At 37.9% G+C, this 26,921-nt stretch overlaps 1 protein-coding gene across 8 annotated transcripts in view; it reads right to left on the bottom strand.

The window, feature by feature from the left end:
- ACER3 (alkaline ceramidase 3) overlaps positions 1 to 26,921 on the bottom strand; it is a 156,052-nt gene that overhangs the window by 27,093 nt on the left and 102,038 nt on the right. For all 8 annotated transcript variants that reach the window (XM_055549152.1, XM_055549151.1, XM_055549154.1 and 5 more), the window contains one exon: positions 11,708 to 11,766. In XM_055549152.1, coding sequence (XP_055405127.1) covers positions 11,708 to 11,766 — 59 coding nt within the window. The remainder of the gene's footprint in view (positions 1 to 11,707; positions 11,767 to 26,921) is intronic.

The raw sequence follows: 26,921 nt of genomic DNA, 5'->3' as shown, positions 1-26,921 counted from the left end.
TTTCTAGGTGTTTTGTGGTGTCATGTCTTATAAAGTCATGTCTATAATCCATTTGAGTTTATTTTTGGGTACGGTGTGAGGAGTATTCTAACTTCACTGATATACATGTGGGTGTCTAGCTTTCCTAGCATCACTTGCCAAAGGGACTATCTTTTCTCCATTGTGTATTCTTGCCTCATTTCTCAAAGATTAATTGATCATAGGTGTATGGGCTTATTTCTCAGCTCTCTCTTCTGTTCTACTGATCCACAGGTCTGTTCTGGGCCAACATCATGCTGCTGTGATTACTGTACCTTTGAGGCATTGTCTAAAGTCTAAAAGGGCTATGCCTCCAGCTCTGTTTCCTCAGAACTGCTCTAGCAATTCTGGGTCTTTTATCTTTCCACATAAATTTCAGGATTATTTGTTCTAGTTCTGTGGAAATTATCATGGGTAGTTTGATAGGAATCACATTAAATTTGTAGATTGCTTTGGGTAATAGGGTCATTTTAACAATATTAATTCTTCCAAACTGAGATCATGGGATGTAATTCCCTTTCTTTGAATCATCTTTAGTTCCCTTTAACTACATTTTATAGTTCTCAGCATATAAAGTCTCTGACCCTCTTCATCAGGTTTATTCCTAAGCATTTTGATTTTTCAACGTGCTCTTAAAAGAGACTGCTATTTTACTTTCCCTTTCTAATAATTCATTGTTAATGTAAGGAAATGCAACAGACTTATGTATGTTAGTCTTGTAGTCTGCTACTATATCTTGCTTAATTTGCTTATCAGTTTGAGTAGATTTTGTGTGAAGTCTTTAGCTTTTCTATTTATAATATCAACCCTGAATCTTCATTGGAAAGACTGATGCTGAAGCTGAAGCTCTAATACTTTGGCCACCTGATGCAAAGAGCCAACTCATCGGAAAAGACAGAAGGCAAAAGGGGACGACAGAGGATGAGATGGTTGACTGGCATGACCAACTCAATGGATATGAGTTTGAGCAAGCTCCGGGAGATGGTGAAGGACAGGTAAGCCTGGCAAGCTGCAGTCCACGGGGTTACAAGGAGTCAGACACGACTGAGCAACTGAACAACAATATATAATATTAATCATCTGCATATAATAACAGTTTAACCTCTTCTGTTCCAACTTAGATACCTTTATTTCCTTTTCCCCATCTGATTGCCATGGTGAAGACTTCCAATACAATGTTGAATAGAAGTGGTACGAACGGGCATCCTTCTCTTGTTCCAGATTTTAACAGGAAAGATTTCAGCTTTTCACCACTGAGTATTATATTGGCTGTACATCTGTCATAAATAACTTTTATTCTGTTCAGGTATGTTTCCTCTAGACCCACTTTAGTGAGAAATTTTATCATGAATGGATGTTGAATTTTATCAAATGCTTCTTCTGCATCTATTGAGATGATTTCTGTCTTTTGATGTGGTGTATCACATTGATTGATCTACCACACTGATTGATCTATCACATTGACTGATCTACTACTGTGGGCAGGAATCCTTCAGAAGAAATGGAGTAGCCATCATGGTCAACAAAAGAGTCCAAAATGCAGTACTTGGATGCAATCTCAAAAATGACAGAATGATCTCTGTTGGTTTCCAAGGCAAACCATTCAATATCACAGTAATCCAAGTCTATGCCCCAACCAGTAATGCTGAAGAAGCTGAAGCTGAACGGTTCTATGAAGATCTACAGGACCTTTTAGAACTAACACCCAAAAAAGATGTCCTTTTCATTATAGGGGACTGGAATGCAAAAGTAGGAAGTCAAGAAACACCTGGAGTAACGGGCAAATTTGGCCTTGGAATACGAAATGAAGCAGGGCAAAGACTAATAGAGTTTTGCCAAGAAAATGCACTGGTCATAACAAACACCCTCTTCCAACAACACAAGAGAAGACTCTATACATGGACATCACCAGATAGTCAACACCAAAATCAGATTGATTATATTCTTTGCAGCCAAAGATGGAGAAGCTCTATACAGTCAGCAAAAACAAGACCAGGAGCTGACTGTGGCTCAGACCATGAACTCCTTATTGTCAAATTCAGACTTAAATTGAAGAAAGTAGGGAAAACCACTAGACCATTCAGGTATGACCTAAATCAAATCCCTTATGATTTATACAGTGGAAGTGAGAAAGAGATTTAAGGGCCTAGATCTGATAGATAGAGTGCCTGATGAACTATGGAATGAGGTTCGTGACATTGTACAGGAGACAGAGATGAAGACCATCCCCATGGAAAAGAAATGCAAAAAAGCAAAATGGCTGTCTGGGGAGGCCTTACAAATAGCTGTAAAAAGAAGAGAAATGAAAAGCAAAGGAGAAAAGGAAAAGATATAAACATCTGAATGCAGAGGTCCAAAGAATAGCAAGAAGAGATAAGAAAGCCTTCTTCAATGATCAATGCAAAGAAATAGAGGAAAACAACAGAATGGGAAAGACTAGAGATCTCTTCAAGAAAATCAGAGATACCAAAGGAACATTTCATGCAAAGATGGGCTCGATAAAGGACAGAAATGGTATGGACCTAACAGAAACAGAAGATATCAAGAAGAGATGGCAAGAATACACAGAAGAACTGTACAAAAAAGATCTTCATGACCCAGATAATCACGATGGTGTGATCACTGACCTAGAGCCAGACATCCTGGAATGTGAAGTCCAGTGGGCCTTAGAAAGCATCACTACGAACAAAGCTAGTGGAGGTGATAGAATTCCAGTTGAGCTATTCCAAATCCTGAAAGATGATGCTGTGAAAGTGCTGCACTCAATATGCCAGCAAATTTGGAAAACTTGGCAGTGCCCACAGGACTGGAAAAGGTCAGTTTTCATTCCAATCCCAAAGAAAGGCAATGCCAAAGAATGCTCAAACTACCGCACAATTGCACTCATCTCACATGCTAGTAAAGTAATGCTCAAAATTCTCCAAGCCAGGCTTCAGCAATATGTGAACCATGAACTTCTTGATGTTCAAGCTGGTTTTAGAAAAGGCAGAGGAACCAGAGATCAAATTGCCAACATCCACTGGATCATCGAAAAAGCAAGAGAATTCCAGAAAAACATCTATTTCTGCTTTATTGACTATGTCAAAGCCTTTGACTGTGTGGATCACAAGAAACTGTGGAAAATTCTGAAAGAGATGGGAATACCAGACCACCTGACCTGCCTCTTGAGAAATCTGTATGCAGGTCAGGAAGCAACAGTTAGAACTGGACATGGAACAACAGACTGGTTCCAAATAGGAAAAGGAGTACGTCAAGGCTGTATATTGTCACCCTGTTTATTTAACTTATATGCAGAGTACATCATGAGAAACACTGGACTGGAAGAAACACAAGCTGGCATCAAGATTGCCGGGAGAAATATCAATAACCTCAGGTATGCGGATGACACCACCCTTATGGCAGAAAGTGAAGAGGAACTAAAAAGCCTCTTGATGAAAGTGAAAGTGGAGAGTGAAAAAGTTGGCTTAATGCTCAACATTCAGAAAACGAAGATCATGGCATCTGGTCCCATCACTTCATGGGAGATAGATGGGGAAACAGTGGAAACAGTGTCAGACTTTATTTTTCTGGGCTCCAAAATCACTACAGATGGTGACTGCAGCCATGAAATTAAAAGACGCTTACTCTTTGGAAGGAAAGTTATGACCAACCTAGATAGCATATTCAAAAGCAGAGACATTACTTTGCCGACAAAGGTTCATCTAGTCAAGGCTATGGTTATTCCTGTGGTCATGTACGGATGTGAGAGTTGGACTGTGAAGAAGGCTGAGCGCCGAAGAATTGATGCTTTTGAACTGTGGTGTTGGAGAAGACTCTTGAGAGTCCCTTGGACTGCAAGGAGATCCAACTAGTCCATTCTGAAGATCAGCCCTGGGATTTCTTTGGAAGGAATGATGCTACAGCTGAAGCTCCAGTACTTTGGCCACCTCATGTGAAGAGTTGACTCATTGGAAAAGACTCTGATGCTGGGAGAGATTGGGGGCAGGAGGAGAAGGGGACGACAGAGGATGAGATGGCTGGATGGCATCACTGACTCGATGGACGTGAGTCTGAGTGAACTCCGGGAGTTGGTGATGGACAGGGAGGCCTGGTGTGCTGCAATTCATGGGGTCGCAAAGAGTCGGACATGACTGAGCGGCTGATCTGATCTGATCTGGTCTGATCACATTGATTGATTTGCCTATATTGAACCTCCTTGTAACCTGGGATGAATCCAGTTTCATAATGGCATCTTATCTTTTTTCGGTTGTTAGATTCGGTTTGTTGATATTGTGTTCAGGATTTCTGTGTTGCTGTTTATCAGTGATGTTGGCCTATAATTTTCTTTTTTGGTAGTGTCCTTGTCTTGTTTTGGTATCAGGGTGGTGGTGGCTTCAAAGACTGACTTTAGGCGTCTTCTTTCTTCTTCGCTTTTTTGGAAGACTTTGAGACGTACTAGTATAAGTTTGTCTTTGCATGCTTGGTCCTAGAATTCTCTAGTGAAGCCATCCAGTCCTGAATTTGTTTGCAGGGAGGTATATATTTTTTGTTTTACAGATTCTATTTCACTTCATGTAGTAAGTCTGTTCAAATTATCTATTCCTTCTTGATTCAGTTTTAGTGGGTTACATGATTCTAGGAATTTATCCATTTCTTCTAGGTTGTTCAATTTGCTGGCATATAACGTTCATAGCATTCTCTTTTTTTTTTTTTTTTGTATTTCTGTGGTGGTATGAGATATAATTTCTCCTTTTTCATTTCTTATTTTGTTTATTTGGGAATCTCTTCTTTTCAGTGAACTGTGTAGAGGTTTGTCAATTGTGTTTATCCTTTCAAAAAAACAGCTCATGGTTTTATTGATTTTTTCTATTGTTTTTTAATCTCTATTTTATTTATTTCCTCTCTCACCTTTACTATTTCCTTCCTTCACTAACTTTAGGTTTCTTCTTTATCTAATTTTTTTCAATGATAGGTTAGGTTGTTTGAGATTTTTCTTTTTTTTCTTTTTTTTTTGAAGAAGGCCTATATTGCTATAAACTTCCCTCTTAAGACTGCTTTTGCTGCATCCCATTTTTAATTTTGTATGGTTGTGTTTTCACTGACATTATCTCAAGGTATTTTTAAATTTCCTCTTCAAGTTGACCTACTGGTTTTTTTAGCAACATGTTCCTTAGTAACTCTTTTTTCCCCCTTGTTTCTCTTTCTATGGCTGATTTCTAGTCTATCCTAGATCATGTTCCATGTGCACTTGAAAAGAATGTGTATCCTGGGTTTTATGTCATGTCACCATATCAAGATGTATCAAAATTTTAAAAACCAATTAAGTCTAACTGCTCTATTGTGCCATTTAGGATCTCTGTTGCCTGACTGAGTTTCTGTCTGAAAGATATGCCCACTGATGTCAGTGGGATGTTAAATCCTACTATTATTGTATTCTCATCAATTTCTCCCTTTTTGTCTGTTAGTATTTGGGTTCTTCTATAGTAGATGCATAAAAGTATAAAATCCTCTTCCCTTGTTGATCCTTTTAACATTAGTGGCCTTCCTTATCTTTCTTTCTAGCCTTTAATTTAAAGTTTATTTTGTCTGATACTGAGTATTGCAATTCCCACTTTCTTGTCATTTCCGAGTGCATATTTTTTTCATTCCCTCACTTTTCAATCTATGTGCATCCTTCACTCTAAAAAGGGTCTCTTGTAGGCAACATATATATTGTAGGCTCTTGTTTTTTATCCAATCTGCCACTTTATGTATTTGATTGGAGTCTTTAGTCCATTGACATTTAAGGTAATTATTGATATGTATGTATTTATTGCCATTTAAAACCTTGCTTCCCAGTAGATTTTGTATTTCTTCTTTATTCCTTTTTTCCCTTTTCCTTTTGTAGTTTGATGACTTTCTTTTGTATTATGCTTGAGTTATTTTTGTTGTTTCTGTATCAATTATGTTTTTTATTTGTGGTTACTTTGTTTTCCAAGTATATTAATCCATTAATGTATCTATTTGCCTGAGACTGGTAGTCATATGGGCTTTAAAAAAAAAAAAAATCCTACGTTTTCTCACTCCCCTCTCCCACATTTTATGATTTTGATGTCTTCTCTAACATCCTCATGTTTATCCTTTTGTTGTTCATTGCAGTTATCACTATTCTCACAAAGTTTTGTTTTGTTTGTTTTTTTAAACTCTGTGCTGCCTTATTTTAGCAATTTTCCAATCGTGATTTTCTCTTTCCTATAGATTGTTGCTTCTTTTCTATGTATGTATGTATTTAATTATGCCAAGCTGCATGGCTTGGGGGATCTTAGTTCCACGACCAGGAATTGACGTTGGGACCGGCCCTGAAAGTGTTGAGTCCTAACCGCTGGACTGCTAGGAATCCCCTATTTCTTTTCTATTTACAGACAACCTTTCAATATTTCTTTTAGGTTAGGTTTAGTACTACTATGTTCCTTTAGGTTTTGTTTGTCTGAGAAATTCTTTATCCTTCTATTCTGAATGATAATCTTGCTATGTAGAGTATCCCAGATTGCAGGCTTTTCATTTTCAGAACTTTGAATATATATTGCCACTCCCTTCTGACTGGAATGTTTCTGTAGAGAAATCAGCTGAGAGCCTTATGGGGATTCCCTTATAACTAACTCTTTGTTTTTCTCTAGCTGCCTTTAAAATCCTCATTATCTTTAATCTTCACCATTTTAATTATACCATGTCTTGGTGTAGGTTTGTTGGGTTCTCCTTATCTGGGCTTCCTGTGCCTGGCTATCTGTTTCCTTCTTGAAGTTTGGGAAGTTTTCAGGCATAATTTCTTTAACTATAATTTCAACCCTCTTTCCTTTTTCTTCTTCTAGGATCCCTATTCCACAGACTGGCTCACTTTATATTATCCAAAAGGTCTTATATATTGATTGTGTGTGTGTGTGTGTGTGTGTGTCTTTCTGTCTGCTGTTTTGATTGGGTAATTTCCATTTTTATATCTTCTAGATCACTTGTTTGATCTTCTGCATTATTTAGTTTGCTATTCACTGCCTTCAGCTTGGTTTCCATCTTCAGCAAATGAGTTTTCTAGTTTTAATTGATTCCCCTTAATAGTTTCTAGTTCCATATTACAGTGATGTACATTTCTGTTCATAGCCTTTCTTAATTCCTTCAGTATTTTTACTACCTCCTTTTTGAACTTGGGATCTAGTAGACAGGAGAGGTCTGTTTTATTGTTCTTTCAGGGGACTTCTCTCGTTCTTTTAATTGGCAGTGTTTCCTCTGCTTCTTTTTACCTCTATTTCTCTATGAATTTAGGAGGAGCAGTTATCTACTGTGGTCTTTAAGGGCTGTTTTTATGTGGGAACATTCCTGTGGAGGAGCTTCCCTAATAGCTCAGTTGGTAAAGAATCCACCCGCAATGCAGGAGACTCTGGTTTGATTCCTGGGTTGGGAAGATCCGCTGAAGAAGGGACAGGCTACTCACTCCAGTATTCTTGGGCTTCCCTTGTGGCTCAACTGGTAAAGAATCCACCTGCAAAGCAGGAGACCTGGGTTCAAATCCTGGGTTCAAATCCCTGGACAAGGGAAAGGCTACCCACTCCAGTATTCTGGCTTGGAGAATTCCATGGACTGTATAGTCCACAGGGTTGCAAAGAGTCAGACACAACTGAGCAACTTTCACATTCCTGTGGAGCCTGTGTGAGACTAATATTTTTGGTGCAAAGTTTGTTTTTTAGTATGGATGCCTGCCATGTCTTTCCTCAGTATGTGCTGGCTCTTATTCCCTTCATAAGGGTTGGTGCTGTGGTGACCAGAGCCTGCACTGTATGTTGACTGGGGCCTCCTCTTTACTCTGTGGCTGTCACAGTCCTGTCAGGGGCAGAGTCTGCTCCCCAGTTGTTGGGAGTAGAAACCCCCAAAGTGAAAGTGAAGTTGCTCAGTCGTGCCCGACTCTTTGTGACCCCATGGATAGTAGCCTGCACCAAGCTCCTCTGTCCATGGGATTTTCAAGGCAAGAGTACTGGAGTGGGTTGCCATTTCCTTCTCCAGGGAATCTTCCCAACCCAGGGATCGAACCCAGGTCTCTGACATTGTAGACAGACGCTTTACCATCTGAGCCACCAGGGAAGTCCAATAGAAACCCCCAGATCCAATTCAAAACTCAGTGTCGGGTACATGGAACTGGCATGCTTCTGCTGGGACAGGAACCACTGAGTATTCCTCCACAGAAGCTGTCCACCAGAATGTGACTCTGTGGTGTCATCTGCCACCATTGTGTGGGCTCACAAAGTACTTCATTGTTGGCACTACCCTCGGCCCTGCTTCAGTCATGGGAATGCAGGCAATCAGTATGAATGTCCCTCAGCTGCTGTGCTCAAAAGCCACTGGCCCAGATCTGCCAAAGTCAGGCACTGGGACTTGCCATAATGCTCCCCTGAAACTGCCATGGGAGCTACGGAATCCGTGTAGACCCTGGCCCACGCCTGCATTTACATGCCCACAAAGCCAACAGCTACTAAATCTGGACCCACTCCAGGCTCAGGAGCACAAGTAATCCACTGAGATGTCCAGCAGGCACTGAACTTACAAAGGCACCAGTGTTGTAAATCCATCAGTCACAAAGCTGCAAGCCCAGATTTCAGCCCTGCCTCAGTGTATGGCCAACTGCCAGGGCTTGCAAGCTCCTAGAGCTCATAGAGGCAGAACTGTGCCTGCTGTGAACAAAGAGGAAAATAAGTTTTCTATGGCAGGGTCCCTCCCCTCTGTTTGTGTGTGCATTAACAATGGGGCTTCTATGGTGGACATGGGCTCCATCTTGTACATACCCCCAGTTGTGGCCTGGGCCACACTCCAGCTTCTTCAGGCTGTCTCCATATAGCCAACCCCAGTCCAGTCCTCTCCCCAGGTTTGTCTGCTGAAGCCCAAATTTTAGCACTCAGCCCCTGCATGTAACAGCAGATGCATGACTCAGGCTAGGGGGTGCAGCATGGTGGTCAGATCTTCTGTACTGGTCTCTCTCTGTTTTGCCTGCCACAAGCCAATTGTTGTACACTCCTTTGAAGCTCCGATGCTCCCTTTCTGTCCTGACTGATCTCCCAGCTGATGAAGGGCATTCCCAGGATGAGGGAATCTTTCCTGTTTCATAGTTCCCTCCCAGGGTGTAGGTCAAAGCCCAATTCTGTATTTTTTTTTCCTTTTGTTTTACGCAGTTACATGGTGAACTTTCTTGCAGCTTTCGTTGTATGAGATCTTTTGCAGTGTTCAGTAGTCATTATGAGAACTGTTCTGTGAGATGTATCTGTGGGAGAAGGTGAGCTCCATGTCCTTCTATTCTGCCATCTTGATCTCTCTGGTACTATTATTAATATGCTGTGTTTATACATAATAAATGTTTGGACAGCAAAATTTAAAAATATAATACCATTGTTTAAAAAAAAATATCAAAACTCCAAAATGCTGATGGAAGAAATCAAAGATTATCCAAATAAATGAAGAGACACATAAGACACATAGTGTTCATAGACTGGAAGACTCAACATAGTAAAGATGTCAGTTCTTCATAAATTGATACGATGGTTTAATGCAATGTGCAATTCCTATCAAAATCCCAATAAGATTTTAAATATAGACATTATTCTAAAACTTGTATGTAAAGGCAAAGAAATCCAAATAGTAAAAACAATTTTGAAAGAAAAGTGAGAGGGATCAATCTATATGATTTGAAGAGTTATTCTACAGGTACAATAATCAATAGAGTATAGGATTGGTAGAAGAATAGACACCAAAATCAGTAGAATAGAATTTTAAAACTCAGAAATACATCCACATAAATATATTCAAATAATTTTTGAGGAAGGTGCAAAAGCAATTCATTGAAAAAATGGCCATTTCAACCAGTGGTCCTGAGTAGTTGGATATCTAAAGGCTAAAAAATGGATCTCAACCTAATCCTTACCCTTATATAAAAATTAACTCAAAATAAATATAAAGTTCCATGTAAAATGTACAACTACACAAAACTTTTAGTAAAAAAACAAGGGAAAACCTAGGGTTAGGCATAGAGTCCTTAGACTGGACACCCAAGTATGATATATAAAAGGAAAATTGATAAACTGACTTCATAAAAATTAAAAACTTTCGCTCTGTGAAAGACCACGTGAAGACCATGGAAAGACTAGTACAGATTGTGAGAAAATATTTGTGAGCCACATATTTGAGGAAGGATTAGGATCTACAATATATAAAGAATGCGCAAAACTCAACTGGAAAAAGAGAAACAATCTCAGTAGAAAATAGACAAAGACAGGAACAGACATTTCACCAAAAAGGATATAGAGATGGCAAGTAGGCACATGAAAATATGTTCAACATCAATACCCATTAGGGAAATGAGACTTAAAACCACAATAAGATATCAGTACTTATCTATAAGAATGGCTAAAATTAAAAATAGTGACAATACTAAACGTTAGCAAGGATGCAGAGAAAATGGCTCACACATACAGTGCTGGTGGGAATGCAAAATCGAACAGCCACTCTGGAAAACAGTCTGGCAGGTTTAAAAAGAACTAAATATACAACTATCATACAACCAAGTAATAGCATTCTGGGCATTTATTTCAGAGAAATGAAAACTTATCTGTAAACAAATTTTCATAGCAGAGTTATTTGTAATAGTAAGAAACTAGAAATAAAAAACTATAAATTCAGATGTTATTCAACAGGTGAATGATTAACCTGTGGTACACCCATATCATGAAATATTATCCACAATAAAAAGGGACGAACTACTGATATATTCAATCACTTGTATCAATCTCCAGTGAATTATGCTGAATGAAAAAGGTCAGTCCCACTGGTTATATATACTGTATGATTCCATTTATATAACACTCTTAAAATGAAAAAATTAGAGAAATGAAGGGCAGATTAGTGGTTGCTAGGGGTTAAGGATAGGTAGTGAGGGGATGGGGTAGGAGCAAAAGTGGGTGTGGCTACAGAAAGACAACACAGGGTGATAGAATTGTTCTGTATCTTGACTATGTCAACGTCAAATCCTGTTATGATATTGCAGAATAGTTTTGCAGGACATTATCACTTGAGGAAATTGATAAAGAGTACAGATGATCTCTATTTAATTTCTTACAAATGCATTTGTTTCTACTATTATCTCAAAATAAAAAGTTTAAATAAAAGAGAAAAAAAAAAAAAGGAACAAACCCATAAATCATATACTATTTACTTACTGAGCACCTGCTATATGGCGAGGCCCTGTGTCAGGTACTCATATGAAATATTTTATTTTTCACAAACTCTAAAAAGTTTATGCCTAATTCCTAAATGATTTTTCTGGAACACTGTTTCTCTGTGACACAGACAGCCTTTCTTGAGACATATTCTGCAGTAGTTTGAGAAACATAAAAACAATTATTTTCCTTTCTACTGTAGGAGTTTTCAAGGCCTTTAATATACTCATGTACATTATAAATACTCAAAAGGAGGCCATCACACACAGCTTTCCTCAAATTTCTTTAATTTTAAAAGTCTTGCTTTCACATGATGCCTATTAACAACTTGCTTAAAGAATTAGTATTCCTTGCAATCTACCATAATGAATGTTGGGTTATAAGTTTTCTATCAATATCCCTTCTGGAGTTGGATTTTATGAGTTATTTCAATTTAGGCTATAGATTTACCACGTAAGTATACTCTTTTGATCCAAACTACTTACCATGTAACAATATAAATAGATCGAACCACTAAAGTGAAGACCAACATTCCATACATGACCTGAAGAAGAAAGGAAAAATGAAGTTCGTAAGATCATTATTCTTTGGCAGTGGAAGTATACTTTGCCTACAAAAACAGCCCTCCAAGTTAAATGTAAACATTTATTATTTTTCATTACATTTCAAAGAACATATGTATTAATATAATTAAATAATTAAGAGTCATACCTTTGAGGAAAGATCCTGCTTGTGAATAACCAATATCAGAAGTCCCGCATTAATTTTAACTCTGAATGGTTACAAGAAATTTTAAATATCTGCTGAAACCTGAACAAATGCTGTATTTCTGCTTCATACTCCCTAGACATCCCTCCCTTTTTGTTAGGTTCACTTTTAGCAAATGATTCTACTTCCTCTCTTATATATCTGGACTCTTTTAAACTCTCCTCCTAAGTGTTTCTGCATCCTCTCCCTGTATTCTTTCTCCCATTCCTAGTTTTCAAAGAAAGAGAGGCCCATTTCTTCTTGACTGAGGTTAGTCCACTCCCCTGTGTTCTTTATTCTATATGTTCTCACATCTTCTCAGACTTGTTTCCAACAACTAACCTCTTTCTCTTCTATACTGAGCACTGGATAGGTATTACCAACTGGAAACCTGAAACTAGTGGGAAAATTTAGCTTTTAAAAGTGTGAATTATTAAATACAAGAAAATTTCATAGAATATAAAGGTATAACATAACAAATATTTATAAAGCCAATAGCTGGGTACCATTCAGGTCAAGATATATGTTGTCTCTTCCCAGTCCAACTCTCTCCCCTACTCCTTAGAGAAAACCACTCTGACTTTTTAAATAAACATTTAAAAACATTTTCCTTTTCCTTACATATTTACTAAATTAAACTGGTCTCCTAAATATGCACTCCTAAATAATAGGTTTTTAAATTTTTAATTTTAATTTACAATAGAATAACATTACATACATTTGTTTTTGTCTTTTAAGATCTATTTATATGTTGCCATGGTTCAATCACTTTTGACATTGCACAAATAAATATCACAACTTATTTACCCATTGCTATGCTGATGGACATTTTTGGGTTATTTCTAGTTTTCAATGTTACGAACATTCTTTTTTTTTTTTTTCCCCCAAATTCTTTTATTTATTTATTTATTTATTTTTTTAATTTTATTTTTTAACTTTACAATATTGTATTGGTTTCACACATTCTACTGCACACATACAAAAACTTCTCCAGAGTATGTACCTAGGGATGTAGTTGCTGGATCAGAGGGCATATTATTATCAAAATTACTATAAGTGTCAAACTGTTTTCCATTGATTTATAGGATTCCAATTTCCAGGATTTCTTTGATCCATGTTATTTAAAATTATATTACTTAAATTCTAATATAATTGCTTTATAGTCAGAAATTATATTCCGATTACAGTCATCTGAAATTTGTTAAGACTTACTGTATGAGCAAGTATATAGTCAATTTCTGTAAATGTGGAACAAAAAGTGTTTCTGCAATTGTTGGGTGTAATATTTTACATTTGCTCTATAGGTCAAATTTTTTAATCATATTGTTTGTCTTCTGTATCTTCTATAAGGTACTGATAATTGTGCACTAAAGTAACCTAAAATTATACATTTCTCTAGTTTTTCTTCTAGTTTAGTCAATTTTTTCATTATATATTTTGAGGTATTATATATATTAAAGTGAAGTCACTCAGTCATGTCCGACTCTTTGCAACCCCATGGACTGTAGCCTACCAGGCTCCTCTGTCCATGGGATTTTCCAGGCAATAGTACTGGAGTGGACTGCCATTTCCTTCTCCAATATATATTAAAGATACATAAATTATAAATTAAATTAAATTATAAATTAAATTATAATTTTCCAAATTGAACACTTTTAATATACAAAGTAATCCTTTTCTATCAACAGAAATATTTTCCCCACTTAAAGCCTATTTTGTCTGATATTATAACTATATCATATTTTCTTTTGCTTAGCATTTGCATGATATATATTTTTCCACTTTCACTTTCAACCTTTCTATTTTGGACTCTCTTATAAGGCCCTGCTATGATTCTTGCCTACTAGTTGTGTTTTACTACATAGAATCCAACCATATCTATTGAGCATTGCACTAGTCCCTGGGGAGATAATGTTATGTGTAAACGGTTAATATACAGCCTGGGATGCTGTGGGCCTGGTTGAGAATGACCTCAGGTCTCCCAGCCTTGAAAACAACAGGTAAGATAAATGAGGAGTGTTGTGTCTGCTTTTGTTGTCAAGGACTGCACATGTTGCAGCCTTGGGGACTACATGAGAACAGTATAAAAAATGCCCATAATAAAGAATGGTGGGGGGGGAGGAAAGAAAGAAAAAAGGGGATGTTGCTTCTACACATTACAGTGATTTCCATTACTCTTAGCTTTCAAACCCGGCAGATGTACACACGTACATGAATGAGAGGGCAAAACGTGTATCTTATACACAACGTATGTGTATAAGGCTAGCTCTGACTTTCCTGATAAGATGAATATGTTATACTTGTTGTATCCTCTACCATGTATTTTACAATAAAAATAAATAAACACAGTATTAGATTAAAGTCTATTAGAGACTGATTCCTGGGCTTCCCTGATAGCTCAGTAGGTAAAGAATCCACCTGCAATGCAGGAGACCCCGGTTCAATTCTTGGGTCGGGAAGATCTTCTGGAGAAGGGATAGGATACCCACTCTAGTGTTCTTGGGCTTGCCTTGTGGCTCAGCTGGTAAAGAATCTGCCTGCAATGTGGAAGACCTGGGTTTGATCCCTGGGTTGGGAAGATCCCCTGGAGAAGGGAAAGGCTACCCATTCCAGTATTCTGGCCTGGAGAATTCCATGGACTGTATATGGGATTGCAAAGAGTCAAACACGACTGAGCAACTTTCACTTCACTTCAGAGACTGACTGCCCACCTGAATCAGTAATTGCAGCTATGCTGCTACAACAGTGAATAGAAAAGTCATGATCCCTGCAATTACAACCTGGTGAGGAGAGGGATAAGTAACCATGCAGTTAAAATGTAGTATTTTATCTCTGTGACAGGGACTGAACAGAGCAATTTGCAAGCACATAGGAAGGCCACCTAATCTAAACTTATGTAGATCAAAGAGACTTCCATGGATTAGGGATGTAATGTATAACATGAGATGTAATTAACACTGCTATATGTTATATATAAAAGTTGACAAGAGTAAATTCTAAGAGGTCTCATCACAAGGAAAAATGATTTTAACTTCATTAATATACTGTATCTCTATGAGATGATGGATGTTCACTAAACCTACTGTGGCAATCATTTCATGACATATGTAAGTCAAATCATTATGTTATACACTTTAAAATTATACAGTGCTGTATGTAATTTATGTCTCAATAAAACTGAAAGAAAAAAAGAAAGACTTTTTGGATGATATAATGTTTAATTTTATAACAGAAGTATTAGTAGGACAAGAATTATTAGTAATAACAAACATTATTAAAAGAAGGTGGAAGAGAGTAACTGGCATAGCTTACACTGTGGGGACTAGAAAAAAGTAATGCTGTCTAGAACATACTTATTGGAGAGAAGAGCAAGGAAAATGAAGTTAGAAGGTAAGCAGAGATCAAATCTGCTTTACAAGTCATGTTAAAGAGTTGGGACTTTATGTAAAGAACAATGCAAAGTCAATTAAAGTTTCAGCAGTAGCTCAATATAATCACTCATGTATTAGAAAGATGTCCCTGTCATGGTAGACAGAGAATGAATTAGGAGGTGAGACTAATGGAAAACTGACCACTGACAAGATATTGTAGTGACCTAGGTGAGACACGGAGGCCTGAATTAGGGTATTATCAATGGGAAAGGAGAAAAATGGATAGATTAGGGAGATAATAAGGTTTAGAACAACTTTAAGATATGGTATAAATTCCTGTGGTCATGTATGGATGTGAGAGTTGGACTGTGAAGAAAGCTGAGCGCCGAAGAATTGATGCTTTTGAACTGTGGTGTTGGAGAAGACTCTTGAGAGTCCCTTGGACTGCAAGGAGATCCAACCACTCCATTCTAAAAGAGATCAGTCCTGGGTGTTCTTTGGAAGGAATAATGCTAAAGCTGAAACTCCAGTACTTTGGCCACCTCATGTGAAGAGTGACTCATTGGAAAAGACTCTGATGCTGGGAGGACTGGGGGCAGGAGAAGGGGACGACAGAGGATGAGATGGCTGGATGGCATCACTGACTCGATGGACGTGAGTCTCGGTGAACTCTAGGAGTTGGTGATGGACAGGGAGGCCTGGCGTGCTGCGATTCATGGGGTCGCAAAGAGTCAGACACAACTGAGCGACTGAACTGAACTGAACTGAAAAGTTGGGAACATCTATGATGGCCTGGTTTATGACTTGGGCAGTTGAGTGCATAAACTGTTTATTGGGTTAAAGAATAATATGAAAACAAAGACAAGGGATGAAAATGTTTATTTCATTTCTGTGTATGTTCAGACTTTGAGGTGTCAGTTAGATAGCCAAGTGGAGATCTGTAACAGGAGTTGGATACTTGGATCTAAATCTTAGAAGAAAAAACTGAGCTTAATTAACAGATTTACAAATCATTAGCATAGAGAAGTCAAAAGAAATGGATTATTCAGAGAGCATGTTAAACATATCTAATGGTGGATAACAACCTATACCCTGGAAGTACAATGGGGATTTTCCAAATAAATTTTCTTTTCTTCACAAAGATCTCTATCCTATATATATATATTTTTTTAATTTATTTAATTGGAGGCTAATTACTTTACAATATCATAGTGGTTTTTGCCATATACTGACATGAATCAGCCATGGGTGTACATGTGTTTCCCACCCCGAACCCCCCTCCCATCCCATCCCTCAGGGTCATCCCAGTGCACCAGCCCTGAGCACCCTGTCTCATGCATCAAACCTGGACTGGCGACCTATTTCACATATGATAATATACATGATTCAATGCTATTCTCTCAAATCATCCCACCCTCGCCTTCACCCAGAGTCCAAAAGTCTGTTCTTTACCTCTGTGTCTCTTTTGCAGTCTTGCATATAGGGTCATCGTTACCATCTTTCTAAGTTCCATATATATGTGTTAATATACTGTATTGGTGTATTTCTTTCTGACTTACTTCACTCTGTATAATAGGCTCCGGTTTCATCCATCTCATTAGAACTGATTTAAATGCATTCTTTTTAATAGCTGAGTAATATTCCATTGTGTATATGTACCACAGCTTTCTTATCCATTTGTCTGCTGACGGACATCTAGGCTGCTTCCATGGCCTGGCTATCCTATATATGTTTATTCTCCCCTAGGAACCTGAGGCAGACCCCGCAGTGGCCTACTCAGTATCTACTCCTGCCTCTGTCTTTATAAAAGACTGATCTTATTAGGATGGTTATATGTCCAGCTATAAAAGCTTGATTTCCTAGGTTTTCTTAGAGCTAGAAGTGTCCACATAACCCTTTTTTTATGCATATTCAAAGACTGTTGTTGTTGTTCAGTTACTAAGTCATGTTTGACTCTTTGCAACCTCATGACCTGCAGCACCCCAGGCTTCTCTATACTTTACTTATCTCCCGGAGTTTGCTCAAACTCATGTCCATTGAGTCAGGGATGCCATCCAACCATCTGAACCTCTGTCACCCCATTCTCCTCTTGCCCTCAATTTTCCCCAGCATCAGGGTCTTTTCCAACAAGTTGTTTCTAGCATCAGGTGACCAAAGTATTGGAGCTGCAGCTCCAGCCACAGTCCTTCAAATGAATATTCAGGGTTGATTTCCTTTAGGATTGACTGCCTTGATCTCCTTGCTGTCCAAGGGACTCTCACGAGTCTTCTAAGATTACTCATTTTTAAATAAAAAGATAACAGAATGTACTTTCCCATTCTCTACAATTTTCATTTTAAAAGATTTCTATAAGGAATTTTCATATCTCTCCATATTTAATAATTTTTTCAATCTCCAAACTCCAAAGAGTATAATAAAAATAATATTTGCATTTTCTCGCTGCTAAAGCATCATAGAAATATACTGTGTGTAAGCTGAGACCTGGTACTTATCCCTAAGAAGCCTAGGAAAAAGGCATGTTGTGATTTTGTTTATCAGTAAAAAGAAAGATTTCTTGAGCAAGGCAGAAAAACAATTTTTTATTCTGTGATGTGGCATTAAGATGCCTATGTGGAAAGATTTGAAGACAGATGAAACAGAGAGGTAAAAGAGGGCAAATTAAGTAGGCTGAGGCTATAGTGTGGGACCTGAAAAACTGTGAAGTGAAGTGAAATGAAGTTAAGTTGCTCAGTCGTGTCCGACTCTTTGTGACCCTGTGGACTGTAGTACCAGGCTCCTCTGTCCATGGGATTTTCCAAGCAGGAGTACTGGAGTGGGTTGCCATTTACTTCTCCAGGGGAGCTTTCCAACTCAGGGATTTAACCCGGGTCCCCACAATGCAGGCAGATGCTTTACCAATCTGAGCCACCAGGGAAGTCAAAAACTGTAGATATACAATAATTATTTTGATAATGAGGGAGACTGACTTTCAATATTTCTTCAGAGCTACATTCTCCATGACTTATTCATTATGGTCTATTCCATGGATCAAGCAAAAACATAGAGAGGGGTTCCAAATACCTGGCCACTTTATTTTCTAACAAGTACTTACTGAATGAGAATTCTGAGTGACTCAGCAGTAAAGAAACTGCCTGGGATGCAAGAGACACAGGTTTTATTCCTGGGTCAGGAAGATCTCCTGGAGAAGGAACTGGCAACCTACTCCAGTATTCTTGCCTGTGAAATCCCACGGACAGAGAAGCCTGGTGAGCTACAGTCCACAGGGTCACAAAAGAGTCAGACACAACTGAGCGACTAAACAACCACAAATTATTGAACACAGACTGTGTGACAGACATTGGACTAGGCATGTGTCATTCAAAGATGAAAAGATACCCTATTTCTGACCGCAAACAGCTCAGTCTAATAGAGGAGAGACATATGTAACCACATATCCAGCACTTGGATCTGGTTTCTAAATTCCATTCTCCAATAAAAGAAACCAAGGCTCCATGGAGATCAGGCCTGGAGCAGGGAAAGAACAAGATGAGTCAAGAACATCTTGTGCCAAAAAGTAAAACATATTCAAAGAGTGATGGGAACAGGTCAAAAGGACATAGATACCAGCCTGAAATTGCTCCAATGGCGAAATCTGAGACAATTTGTATACCAAAATATATCATGATAGTTCAGTTCAGTTCAGTTGCTCAATCGTGTCCGACTCTTTGTGACCCCATGGACTGTAGCATGCCAGGCTTCCCTGTCCATCGCCAACTCCCAGAGCTGGCTCAAACTCATGTCCATCGAGTCAGTGATGCCATCCAACCATCTCATCCTCTATCTTCCCCTTCTCCTCCCGCCTTCACTCTTTCCCAGCATCAGGGTCTTTTCCAATGAGTCAGTTCTTAGCATCAGGTGGCCAAAGTATTAGAGATTCAGCTTCAGCATCAGTCCTTCCAGCGAATATTCAGGACTGACAACCTTTAGGATTGACTGGTTGGATCTCTTTGCAGTTCAAGGGACTCTCAAGAGTCTTCTCCAACAACACAGTTCAAAAGCATCAATTCTTTGGCGCTTAGCTTTCTTTTTAGTCCAACTTTCACATCTATATATGACTACTAGAAAAACCACAGCTTTGACTAGAGGGACCGTGTCTCTGCTTTTTAATAGGCTATCTAGGTTGGTCAGAGCTTTTCTTCTAAGGAGCAAGCATCTTTTAATTTCATGGCTGCGGTCACCATCTTCAGTGATTTTGGAGCCTCAAAAAATAAAGTCTGCCACTGTTTACATTGTTTCCCCATCTATTTGCCATGGAGTGATGGGACCGGATGTCATGATCTTAGTTTTCTGAATGTTGAGTTTTTAGCCAGCCTTTTCACTCTCTTCTTTTACTTTCATCAAGAGTTTCTTTAGTTCTTCTTAGCTTTCTGCCATAAAGGTGGTATCATCTGCATATCTGAGGTTATTGACATTTCTCCCAGCAATCTTGATTCCAGCTTGTGTTTCATCCAGTCTGGCATTTCACATAATGTACTCTGTATATAAGTTAAATAAGCAGGGTGACAATATACAGCCTTGATGTACTCCTTTCCCAATTTGGAACCAGTCTATTGTTTCATGTCCAGTTCTAACTGTTGCTTCGTGACCTGCTTACAGATTTCTCAGGAGGCAAGTCATGTGGTCTGGTATTCCCATCTCTCAGAATTTTCCACAGTTTGTTGTGATCCACACAGTCAAAGGCTTTGGCATAGTCAATAAAGTAGAAGTAGTTGTTTTTCTGGAACTCTCTTGCTTTTTTGATGATCCAGAGGATGTTGGCAATTTGGTCTATGGTTCCTCTGCCCTTTCGACATCCAGCTTGAACACCTGGAAGTTCACAGTTCACTTCCTGTTGAAGCCTGGATTGGAGAATTTTGAGCATTGCTTTGCTAGCGTGTGAGATGAGTGCAATTGTGTGGTAGTTTGAGCATTCTTTGGCATTGGCCTTCTTTGGGACTGGAATGAGAACTGACCTTTTCCAGTCCTGTGGCCACTGCTGAGTTTTCCAAATTTGCTGGCATATTGAGTGCAGCACTTTCATAGCATCATCTTTTAGAATTTGAAATAGCTCAACTGGAATTCTATCACCTCCACTAGCTTTGCTCGTAGTGATGCTTCCTAAGGCCCACCTGTCTTCACATTCCAGGATGTTTGGCTCTAGGTGAGTGATCATACCATCATGGTTATCTGGGTCATGAAGATCTTTTTTGTACACTTTTTCTGTGTATCCTTGCCACCTTTTCTTTGTATGGAAATCATGATATACCAAAATAAATCATGATAGTTACAAATCAGTGAATACTGCATAAAGTAGGAATATAAGAGAGAGTCCAAACAGATAAAAATAAATAAATTCAAAGTTTAATAATTAAGAGTATTTTCATAAATCTCAAAGTACTTTACTACCAAGTTATTAATTATGAAAGGACAGAGAACAATTACACAATGGAGATGTCTATTAGACACTATCATAAGTCATCATGTTCCAACATGTTGACAATAAACTTTCACGTGGTTTGGGGCAAAAGTTCTTTTTATCATCCTTGCAGCTTTTCTGTAATTCTGATATTGTTTAAAAGTAAAAGACATTTAGACAATAAAGAATTCCATACTAACCCACTGGAATAATTAACAGCTTCACATTAAATGCCCAGAATGGGTTCAAGTCTTTCACTCTTGGAGAAAGGCACTCAGCTCATCTGTGGTCAAGAAACATTTATGAGGGTGGGAGATCAGGTAGGGATTTGTGGATAAAGTACCAGTGAGTGGGAATGGTGGTAATAAGTAATGAGATTTAGGCATTTGGAGTTTGTAATGAACTCATTCAATTGCCCAAACATAGTAAAGGGAGCCTCTAACAGAAAAAGCCAAGGGCTACAGTCAGGGGAATCCAGATTTTTCTACCACCTGATTACTGTTTCAATACGTAAGTCACTTGAATAAGTCCATTCACTCATCTTACTCTTGGATTCCCATTTGTAAAATGAAGGGACTGAACTAGGTGACTGGTTTCATATTTTTATAATCATAGTCAAAATACTGATGTAAGAGGCATTTCATTTTGGGAGTTAATAGTATAAATTATTCTCTGGCGTGCTGTAGTTCATGAGGTTGCAAAGAGTAGGACATGACTTAGTGACTGAACAATTCTCATATGATAAGGCTAAAAGGCTGGTGCTTCCTACATAATTAGATGATAGTTTAAATAGTAGTAAGCTAAATGCAGATACTACTTTTTAACTGTAACATAATTTCATAAGACTCATAAGGCAATGAGACTTTGTAAAAGCATAGTTTTTGTAGGTATTCAGAACTAGTTTAAAATCTTAATTCTGCCCAAACTATACAGCCTTCTAATCCAGCCTACATGCAACTACTATAATGTTATGTCTCTGTCAATGACAAAATAAGTTCCAAACTCTAGCATGACAGTCAATGATTCACAATTTGGTTCCATTCTTCTTTCTCTTGTCATGTTCTACATGATCTTGTATTTAGCATAAGATTTCGCAAATAAGACCCCAGAATACCACTGTGCTGAGGGATATTAAGAGATATTCAATGAAAAGAAAAAAAAAAAAGAGTTCCATGGTCAAATAAATCTTCCTCAAATGTCATTTCCTGTGTGAAGCCTTCCAAATATCCTTCTATAAAAATTACTTAATCTCTTTTTATTCCCAAAGTACTTCACTTATATTTGACTTTGGGCAGTTTTTTTAATTGATAACTGAACTGAGATTTAAAGTAAAGCACAGCTATCCCTAAGTTTTATATATTTGGTCTTCACATTCTTCCAAGTTCACTATTGCACAAAAATCTAAATAGTACTTTTCATTCTTTTGAAAAACAGATCTTTCAGACAATAAATTAGATTCCCAAGTAATTACCTATAGGGACATATCATAAAAGTAATATGGGTTTCGGGGGAAAAAAGGATCTGGGTTCAATGTCCAGTTCTCCAATCAATGAGCTGAACACTGGGCAAATTATTTAACCTTTCTGATTCTCAGTTATCTCATCTATAAAATGAAGATAATCCCAATTCCTAAACAGATTTGCTGATATTTTAATAAGATAATGAGTTGGTCAATCTACATAAACTATATGAAAGAATATATAATATTTAGCACAATATTTAGTAGACAATAAAAAAGTCAGCTTCTTTTCCAGTGTGCTTATATATCCTTCTACTTTAATTTGTAATAAAATGGCACAAACAAAACATGATAGAATAAAAATTTAAAAGTGTTAAAAATCCAAGTTTCTGCTTTTCAAATTGTTTACATAGTGTGTCCTTTCCTGCAAACCTTGAGTGTCAAATTAGAAGGCACAGTAATAAAATACTGATGTGCCATGTCGAGAAACAATCTTTAGGAGACATCTACTTTGGCAAGAAGATTTTAAGCAACAGTACTCTTTGAGACATTAGATGAGATCTCATCTGAGATACTCAACTACTGATCAATTAGCTTCTTTAAAAGGGTTACATTATTTCTTAAATGTCCATTTAATCTATGCTCATGTATGCTTTTGTTTTTGTTTTCCTCCTTAAGACATGCTGGTGTTTCTATTCAATGTGACAGCTATGTGATTTGAATATTATCTTTCGCAAGGCCATCAAGTTAAATAAATAGCATTTGGCTCCCTTTCAGATGTCTGGATCACCTTGGACTCAATAAAGTAGAACTGTTATCAGTATATTCTTCCTCAGGGAAGCTAATCTGGTTAGCAAGACAATCATCCTTGTTGTGACAGGTACTTCTAATTTTACTATCACTACTATCGGGGCTTCCCTTGTAGCTCAGTAGGTAATGAATCTGCCTGCAAGGCAGGAGACCTGGGTTTGATTCCTGGGTGAGGAAATCCCCTGGAGAAGGAAATGGCAACCCACTCCAGGATTCTTCCCTGGAGAGTCCCATGGACAGAAGAGCCTAGTGGGCTACAGTCTATGGGGTCGTAAGAGTCAGACACGACTGAGCGAATAAGCAAACACACATCACTACTATCACTACTTCTTGTCTAGCTCAACTCAAGTATCTCTTTTAGAAGCCTTCCATGATCATCATAGGCAGAAATTTATGCACGTCATCTTACATCTTACTAAGTAATTTTGGTATTACACAGTATTATTATGCTTATTGCCTTATGCTTTGCATTATCTTATATTAATTATTTTTATATAATCTTTATGAAATAGTACATATCCTTGTTTTGAACATTTTACAGATAAAGATATTGGAGAATACAATACTGGATTGTACAACAAGAAATCTGTTGATGGATAATAAAATAGCAAGATACTGAGATTCTGAACTTTAAGAAATCAAAGTAGTAAGAAATAAAGATCCCAGCCTTAAGTCAGAGTTCCTTTAGATCAAACCACATTGCTCTGCTTTCCTTTTTCATTATTTTTAAGATTTTGAAAAATCTTGTCACAAATTCCAAAACAATTTTTCCACTTACAAATTCCAAAGCAATTTTTCCAAGTTTCTACAAATAAAAACATCAACACTTATATGAAAGAAAAATACTCTAAACTTTGACAATTAGAAGATTCTCAGAATAAGGTCTCTTTTCTTAAAAATGATACTCAGAAGATAATTAGGGATAAGTTTTTTTTAAAGCCATAAATAGAAAGTATCAATTATAATTACTTAACAGATCAGCATAGGATACTCTAGATCAGACATCTGAGGCTAAATTCTCTTTAAATAAAACTTAACAAAGTAGCAAGGAATACTACTGTATCAAAACAGTGAGCGGGTTTTCCTTACTATTGCTCTTCAGTACCAAAGAAAGCAATTATTTACCTACTTACAGTAAGTATATTTTGTAATTCTATTTTGAGTCATCTAGGTAATAGACTGTCTTTGCCTGCATTAGTACTTCTTTTACATATTTATTATAAAGCATATATACTACAAACACATTTTTACAAGTTAATCATCCTGATCAGATAGTGAGTTCTGAGACCAACAGCCATGTAGTATATTAATACTAGTTAACATTTACTCTGGACTTCCCTGGTGGCTCAGACAGTAAACCATCTGTCTACAATGTGAGAGACCTGGGTTCGATCCCTGGGTTGGGAAGATTCCCTGGAGAAGGAAACGGTAACCCACTCCAGTACTCTTGTCTTGAAAATCCCATGGACGGAGGAGCTTGGTGCAGGCTACTATCCATGGGGTCGCAAACAGTTGGGCACGACTGAGAAACTTCACTTTCTTTTACTTTCTTTACATGCTAGGTTTAAATGCATTATTTCATTTAAACTTAGACAACTTTAGGAAATTATTATACCAACTTTAGAGATGCAGTCTATTGAGCTCTATAAGAGCAGAGATGTCATCATTTCACTCACTAGTATATCTCCGCTTTTTTTTTTGGGCGGGGAAGAATACTGGAGTGGGTTGCCATTCCCTTTTCCAGGAGATCTTCCCGACCCAGGGATTGAACCTGGGTCTCCCGCATTGTAGGCAGACGCTTTACACAGAGTACATCATGAGAAACGCTGGGCTGGAAGAAGCACAAGCTGGAATCAAGATTGCTGGGAGAAATATCAATAACCACAGATATGCAGATGATACCACCCTTAAGGCAGAAAGTGAAGAGGAACTAAAAACCCTCCTGATGAAAGTGAAAGAGGAGAGTGAAAAAGTTGGCTTAAAGCTCAACATTCAGAAAACTAAGATTATGGCATCTGGCCCCATCACTTCATGGAAAATAGATGGGGAAACAGTGTCAGACTTTATTTTGGGGGGCTCCAAAATCACTGCAGATGGTGACCGCAGCCATGAAATTAAAAGACGCTTACTCCTTGGAAGGAAAGTTATGACCAACCTAGATAGCATATTCAAAAGCAGAGACATTACTTTGCCAACACAGGTACATCTAGTCAACGATATGGTTTTTCCAGTGGTCAAGTATGGATGTGAGAGTTGGACTGTGAAGAAAGCTGAGCGCCAAAGAATTGATGCTTTTGAACAGTGGTGTTGGAGAAGACTCTTGAGAGTCCCTTGGACTGCAAGGAGGTCCAACCAGTCCATCCTAAAGGAGATCAGTCCTGGGTGTTCATTGGAAGGACTGATGCTAAAGCTGAAACTCCAATACTTTGGCCACCTGATGCGAAGTTAACTCATTGGAAAAGACTGATGCTGGGAGGGATTGGGGGCAGGAGAAGAAGGGGATGACAGAGGATGAGATGGCTGGATGGCATCACCGACTCGATGGACATGAGTTTGAGTGAACTCCAGGAGTTGGTGATGGACAGGGAGGCCTGGCGTGCTGGGATCCATGGGGTCGCAAAAAGTCGGACACGACTGAGCGACTGAACTGAACTGAATTGACTATATCTCCTGTGCCTAGTACAGCACCTGGTATACTGAAGGTACTTAAAAACTGTTTGTTGAATAATGAGGAAACCAAAGCTCAATAAAGTTAAGTAACTTACACAGTAAGTGGAAGACTAGCTTGGATTCAGTTATGCCTGACTTTAGATCTTAAGTCTGTGCTCTACTGCCTCTTTATTTCCAAAATCAGGCTCAGAATTTGGTACTTAGAAAGTATACAGCAAACATCTAACGAATAAACGAATGAATGAATACCTACCTTCAGATTGCTTATCCACTTCATCTAGCATTCCTCTACTTCTTCATTTCCCTATCCTGATTTTTAATCTCTAAGCCTAGATGCAAACAGCTGACTCATTTGAAAAGACCCTGATGCTGGGAAAGATTGAGGGCAGGAGGAGAAGGGGACGACAGAGGGTGAGATGGTTGGATGGCATCACCAACTCGATAGACATGAGTTTGAGTGAACTCCGGGAGTTGGTGACGGACAGGGAGGCCTGGCGTGCTGCGGTTCACGGGATCGCAAAGAGTCGGACACGACTGAGCGACTGAACTGAATGGAAGCCTAGGATGTTAGTCATAATTATAAGTTTTCATCCCTCCTATCAGCATACACAGATATCTATTTATCTTCCCTATACACAGAGAAGAAAATATTATTGGAAAAACACAGGAAATTACAGCATGGAAAGTTACATGAATAGTTTGTACCTTTTATTACAAAACACAGTACCAAATAAGTAAAAAACACAAGAGAAAACTGGTCATAAACGTAGAAAAATTAACTCAAATTTTTCAAGTAAGAAGTTTATAAAAACTGAAGTATTCTTCACATAAACCTACTTTATTTTTATACTGTGTTAATAAATATTTCTAATAAAGGGATAAATACACAATGACATCACTTCGAGTTATAACAAACAGGAAAGTGAGAATGCCCCCCTCCCAATACCATCTATGTTATTTAGTATATCTCCTTTCAGCTGGCCTATGGAAAAAACCTAGGCACAATAATGTGGATATGGAATTTATTTCTTTAAAAAACACATTTCAGATGATTATTGTCTAATTTTAGTTTAAAAGGTTACAGGAACATTTACTTTTTAATATAAACACAAAATATTCTAAAGAGTATAAGGCCTCTAATCCTCCTGGAATATGTGCTTCCTTGCTTATGTATATATTTCTATCTATCCTGCTTTGTTAAAAGAATA

Source organism: Bubalus kerabau, chromosome 15 (assembly GCF_029407905.1).
Source record: "Bubalus kerabau isolate K-KA32 ecotype Philippines breed swamp buffalo chromosome 15, PCC_UOA_SB_1v2, whole genome shotgun sequence".
Taxonomy (NCBI): domain Eukaryota; kingdom Metazoa; phylum Chordata; class Mammalia; order Artiodactyla; family Bovidae; genus Bubalus; species Bubalus kerabau.
Note: the sequence above shows the minus strand (reverse complement) of the source record. Positions and strands in the feature narration are given on the sequence as shown.